The 20,151-nt window shown below is 43.0% G+C and overlaps 1 protein-coding gene across 4 annotated transcripts in view; it reads left to right on the top strand.

Moving 5' to 3' along the window:
• The first annotated feature begins 330 nt into the window (after positions 1 to 330).
• TM4SF1 (transmembrane 4 L six family member 1) overlaps positions 331 to 20,151 on the top strand; it is a 25,007-nt gene continuing 5,186 nt past the window's right edge. For 2 of the 4 annotated variants that reach the window (XR_005792135.1, XM_040480457.1), the window contains exons 1-5: positions 12,167 to 12,422; positions 13,853 to 13,942; positions 14,031 to 14,176; positions 16,925 to 17,105; positions 19,001 to 19,059. Coding sequence is in view for 3 of the 4 variants with exons in the window: in XM_040480457.1 (XP_040336391.1) it covers positions 12,246 to 12,422; positions 13,853 to 13,942; positions 14,031 to 14,176; positions 16,925 to 17,105; positions 19,001 to 19,015 (609 nt within the window). In the remaining variant the exon portion in view is untranslated. Of the gene's footprint in view, positions 396 to 12,166; positions 12,423 to 13,852; positions 13,943 to 14,030; positions 14,177 to 16,924; positions 17,123 to 19,000; positions 20,125 to 20,151 lie in introns of those variants that run through there. The other 2 variants (XM_040480458.1, XM_040480459.1) reach the window with 2 other exon arrangements.

Below are 20,151 nucleotides of genomic sequence, written 5' to 3'. Positions count from 1 at the left end.
AATATTCAAGTATCTTTGTATACATTTGTAAGTTGCCAGAAGTGTTTTAAATGAGCAGATATGAACACATTTGTCATTGAATGCCTGCTGTCAAACTGCCGGAAATACAGGCATTTCACCAGCATTAAAGGAAGGTGTGTGAGCAAGCATTTTCATCTTTGCCAATCTGAGAGATGAAAAACAGTATCCTGGTGTAGTTTTATTGTGGGTTTGTCTTATTAAAAGCAAACCTGAGCATCTTATCATATATTTAAGAGCCATTTCCTATCTGTTCACGTCTTTTGCTTACGGTTTTATCCGTTCCTTTGCAGGTTTGTTGCTGCATCTATCACCACGACGAGGATGTAAACAGCGCCCCCTGGAGTTAAGCATGGAGACCCTACTTACTGGTCAAGGTGAAGATTTACATTGCTATCCATTGTATTTTTACCTCAGATTATTGTTTCTTTGAGTCATCCAAATAGATTAAAATAGAATGTGGAATCCTTAGGGCACTAGTCTTATTTAGGGAACAGTGTGGTCTAAGATGAAGTCTGAAAGAAGTCACAGCAATTTCATAAATGCAGTTATTGCTGGCAAGGGAAATGTCATGGAAAAGGTTTGATAGAATGTTTACTTCGACTTTTTTTCAACTCTGTAATTATGTACTATTTGTACGCAACAAACAAATGATAGGAATGAATACACGTGGTGAAAATTCAAATAATACAGAGGAGTATGAAAAGAACAGTAAAAGAATCTCTTTTCCCAGTGTCACTCCAACATCGGAATTTTAAGAACAATTACACTGGGGATGTTCCTTGAGCCCAAATTGTGATTTTGAAATACGTTTTCCCACTACAAAGATCCAGGGCTTCTGAGAGAAATAACGGGTTCCAGGTCTAGGGCAGGAAATGTACAAAATGAGCCTGGTGCTTCATGTTATACCAGATAGCAAGAAGTTACCAAAGACTAGTAGGTCATAGCAAAAGGACACAGGACTCAACTTGACCTGAAAGGGAACATCTTGAGCATCAGTACGGATAATAACTGCCATGGCCTGAAGTGCAAACCAGAATACTAAACTGAAATAGTATACAAAATAAAAAATAATTGGTCACACTGGGAGGACAATTGGTCACACAGGGACACAGCAAAGGCCCGGCCAGGAGCATGACTTTGATAGGCAAACTAGCCAATCTAGAGCCTCTTCTCTCAGGTTCATGATTTCGGGAGGCCACATTCTTCTGCCTTGACCATCCCAGGTTGCCAGGCAACCCGGGACCATTCCTACAGCTGAGAGCTCACCGAAATTATTCAAACTAGCCACATTTCAAATTATTTAGCCAGCCCTGCTTTGACTTGCCCTTCAGCTTCAATAAAGGTGGCCTAGGCTCTGCTGACTCCTGCCCCTCTGTCTGGTGTTTTTTCCAGGTGGCCCTGTGCTTCCTGTCTCTAGGGCTGTGAGTATAATCTATTTTGTTTCCCCAAACTTCTTTGTCTCCTCTGGCCATATCCGACTGACCATCGCATAAAAGAACACAGAACACTGGATAAGACATCCCAGAATTATCTTGTGTTTCCCTTGCTTCAGTTCTAGAATCAACCATTTCTTCAAGGAGTCCTGATTCCTTTTATTGCAGAATGGTATTTAGGAACCAATATCTGAGCACTAAGTATATTTTATGTACAGTGTACAATGCTTTTGTCAATATTTGCTCTTATCTGACCAAGCCCACCAGGTTGGAGGCGGTATGATGTCGCAGTTAAGAGAGGGGGCTCTGGATTCAGACTGCCTGAATTCAAATCCTAGCCATCAGGTTCAAGGTTTGAGGACTTGGGAAAGTCATTTAAGCTCTTCAATTTTATCACCCGTATGATGATGTATAGTACCTACCTCAAAATGTTGTTGTGAAAATTTAGTGAGCTAGACAACTAAAGTTCTCAGACGTGCATGCATGGCACACAGGAATTACTCAATTGATATTTGTGGAATGAATGATCCTCATTCATTGATCAGAAATTCTTTCAGAAGAATGAAAATGAGAGGAAAATTCTGATTCATATCCTTTCCAGAAAATGAATAAAAAATGAATTTGTCAGAGATCCTTAAAAATGTTTTCCTTAAAAATTCCCCACAATAATTGTATTTCATTTTTTGAGAGAGAGAGAGAGCGCATGCGTGCACACATGAGTGGAGGAGGGGCAGAAGGAGAGGGACAAGGAATTTTAAGCAGGCTCCATGAGCTAGATCTCACCACCGGGAGATCACGACCCCAGGCGAAGTCAAGAGTCAGACGCTTAACTGACTGATCCACCCAGGCGCCTCTCCCACCTCCAACAATAATGTTGTTGGTTTTTTTTAATGTTTTGTTTAGTTTTGAGAGAGAGAGAGAGAGAGACAGACAGACAGAGCACGTACAGGGAGAGGGCAGAGAGAGAGGGAGACACAGAATCTGAAGCAGGGCTCAAACTCAGGAACCATGATATCATGACCTGAGCCGAAGTTGGACACTTAGCCTACTGAGCCACCCAGGTGCCCAATAATAAGTTTTAAATTATCTTTCATATATTGTGAGCAGTGAAAGGACATGCCTATGTAATGTCACATACGTGATTTTAGGGAAAAAATGCTTTCCACTTGTCTATGTTCATGTTCTCTTTTCTAATTATAGAAAAAGTCCAAAGAAACACACAAGCCTGGTGCCAGTGTAGATGTGATGCTGTATGTGGGCTTCTGATTCCTAAAAGTATCAAGTCATGGCAGAACACACCGGGAACCCTGGAAAGGCAGTCGGGAAGGTGGGGGAGGAGGGCGGTCTAGAGGGAGCAGGCCCTACAGTCATTCTCCCCAGTGTTGTCTTGAGGGGGCGTGAGAGCCGCCAGAACTTGCATGTGCAAAAAGAGATGCAAGGCAAAGCAGGGATTCCACATGCCCAGCTTGCTTTTAATAGCACTCCCTCCACAACTGGCATTTCTATCCCAGATTCCTGATTCAGTGACTCATAGGGAGAGCCACTCTAAAGGATCTCACCAGAGAAGCTTATTTGGTTCCTACTGGGCAGGAATTAATGCATTACGGGTATTCTAGATAATTTTTAGGCTTCAAGTTGGTGTTTCAGTCCCTTTGCAATTCCTCATCTCGTAAATCTGAAAAAGTAACTTCCAAACCACTTTTTTGAAAACCCGTGACTCTGCAGAATCTTTCAGTCATTTGAAATGGGGCAGACTAATTATTTAACATAAAAATGGAATGGATTTCACATCAGCATTCCCATAGTAGGCTACTACTGTGTTTTTGTAACCTAACACAATGAAAGGCGTTGTCACTAGATGATTCAGCTAGTTAGAATCTCAGCTCCCTTTCTGGGGAGGAAATTTGAGGCTTGGCGTTTATATTAGATGCTAGGGTAGTGCTTACCCGGACAGTAATGCTTCAATTCTCCTCCATCAATGCCAGGCAGAGACTATGAACAAGGAGATAGGAAGTTAGGTCAACCAGCCACCTTGGCCAGAAGCAAGCAAGCATTGTAGCCAACCCAAATCTGTCATGTTTCCTTGGTGTCTGTCTGTCCCTCTCACGCACACAACACATGCACACACACACACACACACACACACACACACACGGAGTCTCAATTGCTCCATTGCTGTAATGCCCTTCTCAGTAAAATTCCCTAGGGCAAAATCAACAGTTACCTGAGTTCTCAGCTCATTCAGTATCAGTGGGAAGCGTGCCATGTTGGACTTTGACTGACAGTCACAAAAAACCAGTTTGACTGAGAGTGGCAAGGCCACGAGGTCTGAGTGGAGTATTAACTCACCAACTTGGAATGGTTCCTTGGAGAACGCTCACATTGCCTCTTATTTATGCTTCAGCCTAAGTCTCCAAGAGTGTCGAAGTCATAGAAACGACTAAACAAATGTACAGCAGGAAGATTTGTTATTCAGAACTCAACCACACACACACACATAAAAGCTCCTCTGTCACCAGGGATCCCTGGAAAGTGGTATCTAAAAATCTGCTCTGAGTCGACTGCCTTCACTTCTCATCTTTCTGTGATCTTTGACTCCCAACTGATAGAAGCCCCATGGAACTAAATTTTAATTGGCATGAGAGCAAGAGGGGGAGAGTTTCACCCCCACTTTTCTGAAAAAAGGCAAGCATATTTTTTATCTAAGGTCCAAGGCCAGGTGGGGGGATCCTTTTCCACATTAGACTGGAGTAAAGAAAATGAAAATAAGCTTTATTGTTTCTTTCCTGTACTAACTGTAGGAAAAAAATTACTCTTTTTTTTTTGTTTTTACTTTTAATTGTGCTCATATCTTAATTGTTGACAGTTCTATTTTGCTACAGGAAAACCAAGTTTATTGAATACCACCATAGCCTTAGTACTGTGCCCACCAGAGTTCTGACAATTTCACTCAGATTGGTGTAAAGTCTTCCTATTTGAAAAACACTGGATTGATTTTTAGAAAGATTTAAAACAAATTTTTTTTTAATCTTTATTTATTTTTGAGAGAGAGAGAGACAGACAGAACGCAGGCAGGAGAGGAACAGAGAGAGAAGGAGACACAGAATCCAAAGCAGGCTCCAGGCTCTGAGCTGTCAGCACAGAGCCCAATGCAGGGCTCAAACTCATGCAGTGAGATCATGACCTGAGCTGAAGTTGGAGGCTTAACTGACTGAGCCACCCAGGTGCCCCCAGATTGATTTTAAAATCATTTATCTAATTAAAGTAGAGCCCAAATGATTAGTGTCTTGGAATTGTGTGATTCAGAAATATCAAATAAAAAATCCTGTAAGTCATTTTTCATGGGTGACAGTGTTGGGAAGTAGTATAAATAAGCCAAATGTGTGAAGGAAGAATATGAGTGTCTGAGTCAGAGAGATCCGAGTAGGAATCCAGAGCATGTCACCTGCCAGCCTTGTGACTTTAGCCTGTGTACTTAACCCATCTGAGTCTCCCTTTCTTAACCTGGAAACGGCTCCACACAGAAGAGCTGTAAAGTTCAGTTACAACATGGGAGAAACTGACACATCTCTATTCTGCATACTATTTAATTGTCCTCTCTTCCTTCCCCTAAATGTACAGAAGCTGGATAACAGTTTTTTTTGTTTGTTTGTTTGTTTTTGTTTTTGCCATTCTCCCCAAAGGCAGCTGGGATCTGGGGAAGCAAAAGAATCACAGAGAACCACCTGGTTGACCAGGTTCAAAATACACAAGCAAAGGAATTAGTTTCCATGTTTAGGGTTTGTTTTTCTTTTGATTTAATCTGTGGCTTTGCTTCTGAACTGAAATTAATCTCTCTAGACCTCAGTGGTCTCATTTGTAAAATTAGGAAGTCAGACCGTCTACCTCAGTGGATTTCAACTTTGGCTGTGCAAATAGAATCACTTGGAGAGTTTTCTTCAAATGAGATTCCTGTCCCCACCCTTAAAGATTCCCTGTTTCCTTAGGGCTGAATCAGTGTGTGTGGTTTTAGAAACCCACAGACCACTCTCCATTGAGACTCAGGTGATCTTTGAGGCCTTCCACCATTTCACGTGTCTGACTCTATTATAAAACCCAAGGAAAAGATACTCAAACTAGAAAACAAGTATTCATGTGCTGATTGTCACAGGCATGTTCTGGAAGTCCTCAGCTCCCCTATCCCTCAAGGGAGCAAGCCAGCCCTTTGGAGCAGCCAGACCCACATCTTGAGCTTCAGACCATGGGGCAGGCATCCCAGGAGCTACCTTGTCTGAACATGACAATGAGACCTAGGAGATTCCCTGGCTTGATGAGGGGGTAAATGGCCACTGTGAGATGCTGAACTACAACTACCAGATGGGGATGGGAGCATGGAAGGAAAGGGCAATGCAGGTGAAGGTGAACTCTGGTTTAATCTTGGGCCAAGAAGCATATTTATTTTATTTTATTATTTTTTTGAGAGAGTGGGAGCGTGTGTGCATGCCTACATGTGCAAGTGGGGAGGGGCAGAGAGAGAGAGAGGGAGAGAAAGAATCCCAGGTAGGCCCTGCTGTGTCAGTGCAGAGCCCCATGTGGGACTCGAACCCATGAACTTGAGATCGTGATCTGAGTGGAAAGCAAAGAGTTGGACGCTTAATGGATTGAGCCACCCAGGCGTCCCAAGAAGCTTATTTTTAACCCAAGAATAAAATTAGCCACAGTCTAAAGTGAGGAGAGAGCCAGGAGATTGTAGCTAAAATGACTTAACACTGCTCCTTCTCTCCACCTTTCTTTTCCTGCAGTTGTATGTCCTGATTATAGTTTCAAATAAAGCACAGCTCCCAGCCTCTCTGCCTGGTCCTATGCTCATGTTTCCTTTAGAATGCCTGTTCCTCCATCTACATGGGTGCAGAGATGGCTCCCAGCAGCCATGTTTATTCAGTCCCCACGTATGTGAGCGCATCCTTGTCCAGTGTAACTCCCTTCCTTCAGAATCTGAGGTTGATGAGTCTCTTGAACAGAGAAAAATGTAAACTTGGGAACTGCCAGTAGCCATATTCTTTTGTGCGGACTGTGAAAGAGACAAATGAGTCTGCATTAAGAAGAATGAAGTTACAGACAGAAGAGTCAAAAAGAGGCCAAGATGGAAAGTAAAGACATTCTGGATTTCCTATGGAGTTTGGTTCCCCCTGTCCATCTGCATTCTTACTTTTTAGTTCATAATTAATGACCCTTTGGTTAGGGCAGCTAGAACTGGCTTCTGCTACTTATATAGTTGACGCTTGAACAGCCATGGGTTTCAACTCCATGGATTCACTTATACTTGAATTTTCTTTTGATAAATATAGTACAATATTGTAAATGTATTTTCTCTTCCTTACGATTTTCTTAATAACATTTTCTTCCTCCAAGCTTACTTTATTATAAAAATACAGCATATAATACATATAACACAAAATATGTATTAATTGACTATTTATGTTATCAGTAAGCTAGTGCTCAACAGTGGCTATTAGTATTTTAGAGAGTTAAGTTATATGTGAATTTTCAATTGTATGGGGTGTCAGCACCCCAAGCCCTGTGTTGTCCAAGAGCCAGCTATAATAAAAAAAAAAAAAAAAAAGCTCTAACAGGTATGGTTACTATGTATGGATCATTATATTTTTCATGTCCAAATGAGTGAGAAACTAGCGTTTTCCCAATAAGGAAGGGCAAAGCACATTTGGAAAAAAGCAACCAGGAGGCAGGAGGTCTGGGTTTAAATCTTCCTCTTAGAATCCCACAACCATATAGAATCATAGACTATTGACATTAGTTCTTAAAGGAAACTGATTTCCACTGCCCACTAGCTAGATGATACTGGGAAGACTTTTTAACGCTTGTGAACTTAACTGTAAAGTGGCCATAAAGATTCTGTAAAGGGGTGAGAGCTGAACCATTCACTCTACTGAGGCTTCTTCCAACATTTAAACCTACGATATTATCAAAAGGAGTTTCCCCTGGAATTATTCCTGAAGCCACGTTCTGCACATCAAATGGTTAGGAGAGCTAACCATAAGGAGCCATACCAGCCGCTGTTATAAATGACAGGTAAAACTGAACATTTAAAAACGTAAATGTAATAAGTGCCTATTGTGCCCAGCTTTCCATAAGACATTTTGGCTTTGCTTAAAAGCAAATAACCTTAGAATTGAACATATTCAGCTCCCCTATTTATCTGAACAAAATTTAGCAAGCACTTATTGAGAGCTAGCGAAATGCCTGCGACTGTGCCTGCTGTTGTATCCTCAAAGGCAAGATAGCCTGCTCTCTGGGACCTCTGCAGAGCCGGGGGAGGCTGATGAGAATGCACGCTAGTACATCGTGATCTGATTGGTGCCGAATGGGGGTGTGTCCAAGGACGATGTGGGAGTGACCAGCAGGTCTAGGAGGCCGGCAGGGGTGTGGTAGAAAGTGTCATGGAAAAAGTGATGAGTTCAGCCAAGGGAACAAAGCTGGGTGGGGTGGGCTACGGTGAGAAGGAAGATCAGGGCCTTTCTGGCAGTGGAGCAGCACGCCCAAAACACGGGGTTGACAACCACTCTCCAGAGCTCAGAGGCCTGCAGTCCTACGATGAAGTAAAGAACACTCTTTTCAAAGGTGTTTGTGCATTGGGGCTAATTCCAGAGAGAATGATGGAGATAGAAATGACCTTTTCTTTTAACGTTTATTTATTTATTTTGAGAGAGAAAGCATGAGCCGGGGAGGGGCATAGAGAGAGGGAGAGAGAATCCCAAGCAGTCTCTGCGCTGGAAGAGCAGGGCCCGACGTGGGGCTCGAACTCACAAACTGTGAGATAATGACCTGAGGTGAAATCAAGAGTTGGTTGCCTAACCAACTGAGCCACCCAAGCACCCCAAAAGTGAACTCTTAATATAACTGTGGGAGCTCCAGTGTCTAAAAATTAGTCACAAATGATAATAAAGGGATCCAGTACATAATGGAGTAATGGAATCCTAGAGAAGTAGATATATCATAAAGGGAGTAGAGACATCTTGCCTGGGACAGGGGGCTGATGAAAATAGCAATAACAAGTAACATTTATTGAGTTATTACTAAATGCCAGGTGCTTCATGCTTTGCAAACATTGACTCACTTTATACATCACAACTCTGTGATGTAGGTTCTATTATTATCCTGTCTCAGGAGGCCGTCTCCCTCCCTCGTCTATTCCCCTTTCCTCCACTTATCACCACCTAATGAACAAGGTATTATATTTATTTAATATGATTTTGTATGTGTCTCTCATTTTCTGATAGAACAGACTCTCCTCAGGGCAGGGATTTTTGTTTCTTTTGTTTCCTGCTGTATACCCAAAACTTAGAAGACACAGTAGGAGCTCAATAAATATTGGTGAACAAAGAATGATAGAAACTGAGGTACAGAATGGTTAATGCCACCTCAGTCAGCTAAGCTTCTGACTTTGGCTTAGGTCATGATCTCGTGGTTTGTGAGTTCAAGCCCCACGTTGTTGGGCTCTGTGCTGACAGCTCGGAGCCTGGAGCCTGCTTCAGATTCTCTCTCTCTCTCTCTCTCTCTCTCTCTTTCTCTCTGTGTGTGTGTGTGTGTGTGTGTGTGTGTGTGTGTGCCCCTACCCTGCTCATATTCTGTCTCTGTCTCTCTCTCTCAAAAATAAATAAACATTAAAAAAAATTTTTTTAAAGACATTGATTCACGTATTTATTCAATTTTTCAGCAAATATTTACTGAGTACCTACCACACACCAGGCATTGTTCCAAGCCCTGGGAAAGAACGGTGGGTAAGGCAGAAAGGGTTCTGCACAGACAATAGAAAAGGAAACTAGTGAATACATAGGTTAACTTCAGGGATGATAAATTCTTGGATGATAACAGAACAACACGATGTGATGAAAAGTAACTGGGGGAGGGTGCATAATGTCATTAGATGGGGTCTTTGGAGAGGGCCTCTTTGAGGGGATGTGTAAGCAGAATCCTTCGGCAGGAAGCTCCAGAAGGCCATGCTTAGAGCAAGGAGGACAGGGAGGCCCGGGAGGGAGGGGGGGTGGGGGGAGGGCCGGGGGGGGGGATTTGGAGAGTGGGATGAAACCCAGAACGTGCCCATGGAGATGGCAGCTCTGTATAGGAAACCGAGAGTTCACAGCCAGGAGAAAAAAGCCAGGGTCATCTGTGGGACAGAGTCTGGCTAGGACCAGAACCAAGTAGTTAAACAATTGTCCAGAAAAGCATATCTGATTATGAAACGAGGAGCCCAAACCAGAAAAGACCCTGATTTAGGTTCCCAGATGAGGGGCAGAAGCAGAGGGTACTATGCAGAATGACAGGAGTGTGGGCAAGATGGACAGACTCCATATTACAAGTGAAGCCTGAAAGTGGCCTACATCGAGTGGCACTTTGTCCCCCCACCATTCATGCATATGCTGTATGTCTGTCTAGAGCTATGGAGCCAGTGGAGGTGACAGTGGCCTCAGGGAACATGTAATACAAACGGTATTTACCCGGCCTGTGGACCAGTGATCCCCAACCTGAGCTAACATAAGACTCATTTGGAGTACTTGTAAAAACTTCAGATGACTGCGCCTCATCCCTAGAAATTCCTATTTATTCTGTTGAGGGTGGACCAGGTATGTGCATCTGTGATGCAAATGGTCTCCAGACAGGATTCATCCGGAGAAATGTGGAAGAGAATCCACTAATGGGCTTCAGGGAGTCCACGAAACCCTGGAAGTGAGTGAAAAATGTGTGTGCTTGCATACATGCACATTCTCTGGGCAGGGAGAGAATCCATACCATCACAAGAGTCTCAAAACTTAAGACCTACTGATCCAATCCTGTCCCATACTTTAGAGAGGAGGAACCAGAGTCCCAGGAATGTGATGACTTCCCTGATCCACAAAACTGGAAAACAGCAGAGGTAGGCTGTCACTCCAGACTTTTTGCATGACCCTCACTCTCTTCTCCACACTCCGTTGATCGTAGGGGTGGGGGAGAAGGGCAAAGGTGATTAAGCACTCAGGAGCAAAGTCGTCAAATGATTGCTCACCCTCATTTTGGCCCCAGGTGGGGTGGATCAGCAGAGAGGAGGTTTGCAATGATGATGCCTTAACAAAGGGCCCAGGCATTCACCTGTATGCCACCCCAGGACTTGCTATCTGTGGAATCTCCTCTCCATTAGGACCTAAAGCCAGGGACAGAGGGTGCATGTGCCCGGTTGTTGGATGCATGGTGGAAACAGAGCAACGTTCTTGTGAAGATCTGCCCCCCTATGCCCGAGCAGCTGGGCAGTTCCAGGCTTCTCCACCTACAGTCAGTTTTCCATCCCTCTACTTCCTCAGGCCAGTCTGGATCATGACCCCACCTTTGTGAGTATGTTCCTCCCGGTCCAGATTCTATGTGACTAACCCCAGCTCGCCTCCTCACATTTGGTATGCATCCTGCCCTCCAGTGTTGGCCTAAATCCTTCAGACTCCGGTCTCAGCCTGAGCTGCTGGATTCGACAGCCTTGCTCACCTTCCTCTTCTGAACTAACAGTACCCCATCTTGGACTTCTGATTCTTTTCTGCACTCACTATTCTGTCCTGGGCACACGTCCCCTCCGGTCCTGGCCCCACCTGGCCACCCCGTCCTTCCCCAGCCTACCTGGCTTGCACAAGCTGCTCTTCAAGGGCTAGACTTACTCACAGTCCGACCCCTCCTTCTGTAAGATGGAAGTAACACCCTTTCCCTGCCTTCACATGTAAGCCTGCAACAGCTGGTTCAGGAGCTGGCTGGGTAGACCACAGGTAGACCCGGGCCCTGATCAACAACCCTGGCTCTCCCGCTCATTCTGCATTCTCTCCGTCCTGTTTCCCTGCTCTGCTTGCCGAGTCCCTTTCTCTTCTGTCTCTTTCTTCTTCTTCCTTCCTGTCTTTTTCTTTCTATCCTTCTCTCATGCTTTAGGCCTCCCTTGGCCTTTCCTGGCATTGCTTTGCCTGAGAGTAATACTCAGGAATAGACAGGTGCCTGAGCCCTTTGTGTTGACTAACGCCACCTTTGTTTTGGTACCAGATTTGTTTTGGAGGCAGATATCCAGGAAAGCTGGACAGTCGGATCGGTCCTGCAGAGCAGGCAGTAGGCAGAGGAAAGAAGCCTGCTTGGTAATTTTCCCAACAGCCACCTCAAATCTGTGGGTGATGGCTTTTAGACACCTTACCTTTAACAGACAAAGAGACAACCTCAGAGCTCAGGAGACTTGCCCCAGGTCTGGAATTAAGTCAGTGCAGCAGGGGAAGTGAACACACAGCCCTCAGACTGGAAGCTGTCCAGACAGCTGCATGGAGCAGGATCACAGCTCGCTGCCTTTCAAAGCCTCAACCGGCACGGTCACACTACGGACACTTGACAGTTACTGGAAAGTTGTATTACGCGTTCCTGTCAATTCTACATCCTGTGAAGGAGTAGCACTGTGAATTTCTCGGTGAAGATTAATCATTTTCTTTCTTGCTTAAGACTGAGGCTGTTTCCCACATCCCTACCCTGGTTTCGCTTGTCTCAAGGATTTCATTGCAAGGGCGGGACATTCCCCCTACCTCCCCCCCCCCCCACCCGAGCCCGCAATCAGGACCAATGAAAGCCAAGTACCTCACCCCCGCCCCCTCCCCCAACCCAGTGACTAAGAACTGAGTATTTAAGAGGTTGCAGGAATGGGCTGAGAACTGCTTTTGCTTTCTCCACAGACAGGCATACTCTCTTCTGACTTGGCCATCACTGCACTGCAGAGTGAAGAGGGAAATCCTCGCAGCCTCTGCCACCACCATGTGTTACGGAAAATGTGCGCGGTGCATCGGACATTCTCTGGTGTGGCTGGCCATCCTCTGCATTGTAGCTAATATTCTGCTTTACTTTCCAAATGGGGAAACAAAATATGCCTCCGAAAACCATCTCAGCCGCTTCGTGTGGTTCTTTTCTGGCATCGTAGGAGGGGGCTTGCTGGTAAGTTGTTCAGAATTATTACAAGCTTAAAAAAGTCTCTTCTGTTAAAGAGGTGTTTTCATGGAAAGTTTTCTACAATGCCTATTTCCAAAGCCAGTTATTTTTGTTCATCGTCTTTTGAAAGCAGATTGCACAAAAGTTGAGCGACGTCTAGTGTATTAATTTTATCAGACGTTTTACAAAGTCCTCTTTCAACCAACAGCGAACTTCCTTTTTGCTAAGCTCTCTCACTTTACAGCTAGAAAACAGATGTTAGCTCTTCAGTCAGATCTGAGAGTGTCTAGAGTTTCTAGAACTGAAGTGGGTAGGCATTTAACCTTTGCCCTAGGGAGCTGGGAGGGCGTCACTGGTTCTCTGTCTAAATCAACAGTTTCGGATCCAAATTGTCTGCTGTTTATTCTCAGACATCTGTGACAGGAAAAATTATCAATTATGAGTGTATTGCTACTTAAAAAGAAGGATACATTTTCTACTTTATGTAATCCTGGGTGTGGTGTCTAGGAAAAATCCTCCCGTTAGCAGCAGATCAGGATCTGAAGCTAACAGCGGAATGTGTTGTTTTTTCCAAGGTTTGTTTTTAATTGAAGTGAGAGGAATTTGCCTGCCAACCTGGGAGCTGAAAGTATTAGCTTCAACCACAGCACGGAAAGAATGTGGACAAACTCGAGCTTGCCACTTTAAATGCTGGGATTGAGAAGTTTAAAAAGACATTTTGTGGAATTGCTCATACCACACAGAATATTTTTCTTAGTCAAGAAAAGACCTGAAAACATTTAAATTTAATGCACTAATTACGGTATGGCAAATCGGCTTTGAATTTAAGTATTGTTACCATGTTAACAACGGTTTGTCCTTAATATACCGTCACCCTTGTTTAGGCTTCTTTTGATCAAACTCAGAGTATTTCATACTTACTTTATTTAAGGAGCTTTATTGTGAAGCAACAACCATACAATCGCATCATCAAAGAAACGGTTTTTATATATTATATGCCGCTTTCATCTCTCCCACTTACAAAAACGTTTAAATTATTATATTAAAGACTTGTATCATCTATGTGTACAAGGGGGGAAAAAACGAATTAAAGGCAGGGTTTAACAGAAACAGAGTTTGCCTCTGGGACTACGTGAGGGAACTCTTGTGGAAGAAACATATTTATGGGTTATTATTCTATCCCTCCCATGCGACACCCTCACCCTAAAGAATGCTTTGACACATTACATGAAAACAAGCAGATATTTCATTTAGAGGTGTTTTTTTTTTCCCCCTCATAGTTTTACATTCTTTGTGATACTGGGCCGACCTAATCCAAAGCCATTCCACATTGTCAGAAAGCAAGGTATTTTACCAAAAGATGCTTAGCCTGACCCTTATGACAGGCTTTAATGTGGGGAAAGATGGTGATTTTAATTTGATTGTTTTCTAACCAGATGTTCCTGCCGGCATTCGTATTCATTGGGTTGGAGCAGGACGACTGTTGTGGCTGCTGTGGCCACGAAAACTGTGGCAAGAGATGCGCGGTAGGTGCTCCAGCTCGGGTGGTGAAAAGGGTCCCTGGGAGGCAGGTGCGACACTCGGGCTCACTTCTGCCGTCTCTCCTTTCCCTAGATGCTTTCTTCCGTCCTGGCGGCCCTCATTGGGATTGCAGGGTCTGGCTACTGCGTCATCGTGGCAGCCCTGGGCTTGGCCGAAGGGCCAGTATGTCGTGATTCTCTTGGCCAGTGGAACTACACCTTTGCCAACACCGATGGACAGTAAGTCATTGCTCCCTGTCCAACCACACATTCTTGTCCACCGCATGGTATAGGGGCAATCCCATCGAGTTAGAAAGGCATCAATTATCCATGTATCTGTGCACTCAGCCAGGCGGTGACTCAGGCACCAGGCAGTGGTGTCAGAGGGTGGATGCCCAGTCTCTGACCTGGAGAAGCTCTAAGTGCTTTTAAATGGATTCACTGATTCAGCCCTCATGATACTCTAGGAGTTGACTTCCACTCTTGCTCCTGTTTTACAGATGAGGAAAAAGAGGCACAGAGAGCTGAAGTAATTTATCCAAAGGCACATTCCTAGGACATGACAGCCAGGCAGCCGGGCTGTAGAGTTCGGGCTTATGTAGTGTGTGCACTATACCAAAACAATTGGCTGGTTTTACTATTTTATAAGAAAATATTGTGGAATCCTTACATACTATGGATAGAAAGCATCTGAATTTAACCAACTCCCCGATTGATCATACTATCCTCATACACACACTCACAATATAACATAATCGCTATGTACAACAAACCCTTTATTTAAAGTGATCAGGCAGGGCACCTGGGTGGCTCAGTGCATTAATTGTCCACCGACAACTCAGGTCATGATCTCACTGTTGGTGAGTTCGAGTCTCGCCTCAGGCTCTGTGCTGACAGCTGGGGGCCTGGAGCCTGCTTCAGATTCTTTTGTCTCCCTCTCTCTCTGCCCCTCCCCTGCTTGGACTCTGTTTCTCTCTCTCTCTCTCTCAAAAATAAATAAACATTAAAAAAATTTTTTTTAATAATAAAAATTAAAAGTAAAGTGATCAGGCTACATAAGACAGTCTTATACATGATCTTAGCGTCAGGATAATTTAAGCTCCGTTGTTTTATGTCGGTATTTATTTCTTATCTATTACTGAGAAAAGAACAGAAATAGCTCATAGAAACTGATGTACATGACAGCAAATGAATGACATCCTTCGTTGAATTTTGAAAGGCTTCGTTATGAGATTCAGGAGTGGAAATAATATGAATAATGATTTCAATTGCCCTTACCCTATCGAGACTGTCCCCCGTGAATTGTATAGCATACAGTGAGTTCGTAAAATTGTGAACATGGAATTATGTGGACCTGGATTTTATCTCAGCTCTGCATTTCTCCCTCAGCAACCGGGAAACAGTGAACTGAGCTCTGTGTTTCTCAGTTACTTTGTAAAATAAAACCAATGGCAGTTGTCATAGGATAAATGAGATAATAAATGTAAAGTATTTATCACACAAGCTGACACACTCTGAGGCTGGCCTCTGTTGGCTGTTAATATTATCTGCTAACTGACAATGAATACAACCCAATAGTAGCCTCTGAACAAATGTTAGCTTTACGGGGGGTTGAAATTTGGGTGGCCAATATAGTTATGGATCGTGATTCAACTTTGTTCAGAACATACTGAAAGTGTGAGTGGAAATTGGCTATAGATGCACAGACATTCAAGCTACTGCACAAACCCACCTCCAAAAAAGATCATGATGGATGAAGCTGGAATGCAAGGAGAAGTGAGAATATCACTCAGCATTTTACAGCTGTTTGATTGTATGCCCCTCCCACCAGCCACCCCAGCTTCTGTAAGAAGCCTTCTGCTTCTATATCATTCCTCACTTCAACCTGTCCAGGGATTTCATTATGAGGAATAGCTAATGGTCACAAGCCAGTGATTAATTGCTCAATAGCCAGATGGGGACAAAGGAATTTTTTACATTGTGTCCTAAAATTACAACTTCCCCCCACCTCCTGATATGCAGAAAGATGGGGTCATAAGGACAGAATTCTTTTTTTTTTAACCAACACATTGAGTTTCTGATTGGCTCAATGAACCATTCAAAGTTAGGTCTCCAATTCTAAGCCCCTTTGTTCTGCTGTGGTAGGAAGAAGTGATAAGAAAAGATTTATACCAGACCTCTTTGTGGGATTAAGTCAGTTGTAGATTTTCCCACGATTGAATCCTATTTCATTAAGAATCCAAATGCTTTATGATGTAGCAAAGGCTGAAAGTCTACAAGAGCAATCAGAGATAGAATTTTTCAGACTGTAAGAATATCCAGGTACTTAGAAAGTCTCCTAAGTTGTATATATACGTGTATATGACTTCTGTGTGTGTGTGTGTGTGTGTGTGTGTGTGTGTGTAGTCAAATGTGACTTCAGTGTGGTTTGCTAACATTTCACAGAGTGACTTCAGATTATTTATCGTTCAATTACTTTTAAAATGTGTTCAGTACCTACTATGTACTAGATACTGATCTAGGGTCTATATATACAATGATGAAAGGTCTGGTTCCGGACTTCATGGAGCTCAGACTTGTGGAATAGTTACATAAGCAGGTACTCTCCTGGCCTAGGGGAGATGCCCTTCCTCACACTTGGTCTTCCTGATCAGTGTACTGGTTACACTGAGATTACATATTGTCTCCTCCATTAGATGCTATGCTCTTCCAAGGCAGAACCCATGTCATGTTCACCATTATATCCCCAGCCCTGGCTTGAGGTCTAACTCACAATGAGTGCTCAATAATCTTTGTTGAATTTTATGTTTATCATTGCAGCAAGATCTGAATTTGTCACTTTGTGAAATGACAGACTAGAAAAATTTGACACAGGTCATTGACTTAGTTTCTTTTTTTCTGAACAAAAAAGCACCACACAGAAAGTAGCTTATGAGACATCCCCTTAGATGTGGTCATATATCAGAAGTTTCTTCTTTTCATCCACAGGTACCTTCTGGATACCTCCACATGGTCCCAGTGCATGGAACCCAAGCATATTGTAGAATGGAACGTCTCTCTGTTTTCCATCCTCTTGGCCCTGGGTGGAATTGAATTCATCTTATGTCTCATTCAAGTAATAAATGGTGTGATGGGAGGCATATGTGGCTATTGCTGCTCTCGCCAACAGGTAAGAGCTGTGAAAATGTCACAGCCTGGCCCTGGGGTATTCAATTACTGTAACACACTGTTATTTTCATCATAAAGAAAAAAAAAGGCAAAATCAGATTCTGCTCCAACTACCAACGTTTGTTCCTATATCATCTTTGTGGCAAAACATTTACAGCATTCAATTTTGCTTTCAGTAATAAGCTTCCTGAATATCATAGTTGCTGGGTTATCTTTTTTTTTTTTTTATAGTTGGCTCTGTGTATATAGGAAAATGCTGCCCGTACCCAAAGTTTCCTTTCAAGAGCAAACTTACTGCCCCTTTCACTACCCCTGCTCTGGCCAAGGAGACACAATTTTGCTTGCTCTCATGTTCCCAACTAGTATATGCAAATAGTGGTCAATGTTCATTGCACCAGGCACGGAGCTAAACTCACATTTCAGAAGAGACTATGAGTCAGACATTAAGCAGTATGTCTAAGATCACCTAGGCAGGAAGTAACAGGCTTCAAACCCTAGGTCATTTTATGCGAGCTCCTGCTCTCAACCTGTCCGCAACACTTGCTGTTCTGTTAGATTTTCTACAATGCCTTCTAATAAGGAGTCACAAAAATACCCAAACAGCTAAGCACAGAGAATCACTAATAACCTCTGAATAGCAGCTCATGAAAAAAAACCTTTCATGGTGAAAGAAAACCAGGAAGCACTTGTTTCCTGGGGATATGATTTCAGAGAGAAGTATGCATTTGTTAGTAGCGGGGAAAGTTCTTGTTTCTATATCCTCCTAAAAAAAAAAAAACACATAGTAATGAATTGATGGAAGTCCAGCTTTGGTCCAATTTTGGGAGGTTAGTTTTATGTCTTATTCTGTAAAACAGGATTAGGTAAACAGAAACTTATTTAATTTATATTTTCCTAATCATTTACTCCTTTGGTTCAAGGTCTCTTAACTGTCTTTTAAAATAAGACAAAATCTAATTAAAACTGAAAGCATGTGGCTACATGAAAAAACCTTGCTATGAATAAAAGGAAACTTTCTAATTTTTGAGGGGACGTTAAAAGAAAAATCTAGTTTTCCTTATCAGGCAAGTACAGCAAGATTAATAATTTCCTTGGGAGCCTGCCAAATTTCCAAGAAAACAGTGCAGTGGGAAACCTTCAATATGAAGTTGTTTCCAGGCAGTATGGTTGGGGAGAGGCAGAGGAGAGTCTTCTCAGACTTACTCTAATGTGACCTATCTTTAGCCTTGGATTTCATACAAGGCAGAGTTTAAATTAGGTGAGGCCCCTTTGGACATCAGCACTTGTGCATTTTGGGGACAGGCATAATGTGTCAATGACCAAAGTTGCTGTAGTGATTTGCCAGAGTGACCCTGTTCTCTGAGCGGGGGTGGGGAGCAAGTAGTCCCACGGGATTTCCCGTCTGAGTCACCGAAGAGATGGCTTTTTCACAGACACCACAGTGCAGATCTGCTATTTTTGTTTCTAAGACAAAAGATGCTTTCAGAGGGCAAGGTTTTTAGTGTAGATGAGTCAAGTCTGTAACTTGGTAGCACTTAATTGGGAAGGTTACCCACATTGAGCCCACTCCTGTGTGAAACTCCCATGGCATTATCTCTTAAATCCCTAAGATTAAAAGCCTACCCCAAATGCATTCAAAGCCAAGCAAACACCAGTAAGCTGTGGTTTCCATGGCCCTTTCCTGCAGCTTTTCCTAAGAGAGGACAATGGATCTGGTTTGTTTAGGAAACATTTCAGGAACATTGTCCAAGCTCTCAGTGTTGTTGGCCAAAAGCTCTGGGTAGTGGAGATCAGCCCACTTTATGTTTGCTTAAAACAGGAATTTTGAGGACTAACATGGCATCGTTGTTTGTTTAGCCTGATTGTAACGTAATGCATATTTCATTTTCTTTACAGCGATACGACTGCTAAAAGAACCACCCCACGACAGAACCACGATCTTCCTTTATTTCATTGTAATTTATATATTTTACTTGTATTAATTTGTAAAACTTTGTACTAGTGTATCATACTCCGTATATTCTACTTTTATAAATGTGTATAGAAGCTGGCATCTTCACGTGATGTCAGTGTTTGAGCGTAGCAAACTGTTTTTTTAGGAATGAGAAAATCCATGAGGTAATTTACAGACTGAATGACGGTCAGTCCTCAGCATAGCTGAGACAAACTCTGGCCTGAGTGATGTTTTTTAGAAACATTATAAGGACAAGTATCACACTCTAGTTACTATTATCTATGCCTGGGTTTATCAAAGGAAAGATTTCTAATTGCTTTTTTTAAGATCGTGAAGGAGAAAATCCAAAAACTTGAAAAGATGTGTCTTTTTTCACTGTTTATATGGTGTTTCCCATTCACATGCCTGCAAATCTCTGGCAAGAGGCCTTTTTGAAGTGTTTCATGTTTCATAAGAGACAGACACTTGCCCAGAGAGGGAGGACTGGTTGAGAGTGCCCTGGGCTAAAGGAAGGCATCAAAACATGCAATGCTGCCGAGAGTACTGGCAGGTCCTAAGTTTCTCTAACAGGTAGAACATTTTTTGTCCTTCAGAGACAAGCACCAAGGATCACGTATTGACAAAGAAAAAGGCCTGGATAGTTGGATGAGGAAAAGATGGGAAACGGAATAAAGCAGTTTCATCCGCATCATGGGAAAATGGGGCAGGGGGAGGAAGGGCAGAAGGACCATGAGGAAACAGCCTCAAAATTTGATGGTTTAAATACAACAAAATAAAGTATCCACTACAAGTTTTTTTCTTGTTTAGTTTCACTGTCCTTTGTTTAAGGTTCTCCCTTTTGGGGTGCCTGGGTGGCTCGGTCAGTTAAGCGTACGACTCTTGATTTTGGCTCAGGTTATGATCTCATGGTTGTTGAGTTCGAGCCCTGCATCGGGCTCTGTGCTGATGGTGCATTTGCTTGAGATTCTCTCTCTCGCCCTCTCTGCCCCTCCTTTACTCATGTGCATGCTGTGCATGTGCGCTCTCGCTCTTTCTCTCTCAAAATAAATAAATAAGCTTAAAACTTTTCTCCCTATATATATATATATATATA

The sequence above is a fragment of the Herpailurus yagouaroundi genome, unplaced genomic scaffold (assembly GCF_014898765.1).
Source record: "Herpailurus yagouaroundi ecotype Mexico unplaced genomic scaffold, PumYag 159, whole genome shotgun sequence".
Lineage (NCBI taxonomy): Eukaryota > Metazoa > Chordata > Mammalia > Carnivora > Felidae > Herpailurus > Herpailurus yagouaroundi.
The sequence above is the reverse complement of the archived record's forward strand: the minus strand, read 5'-3'. Positions and strand labels throughout refer to the sequence as shown.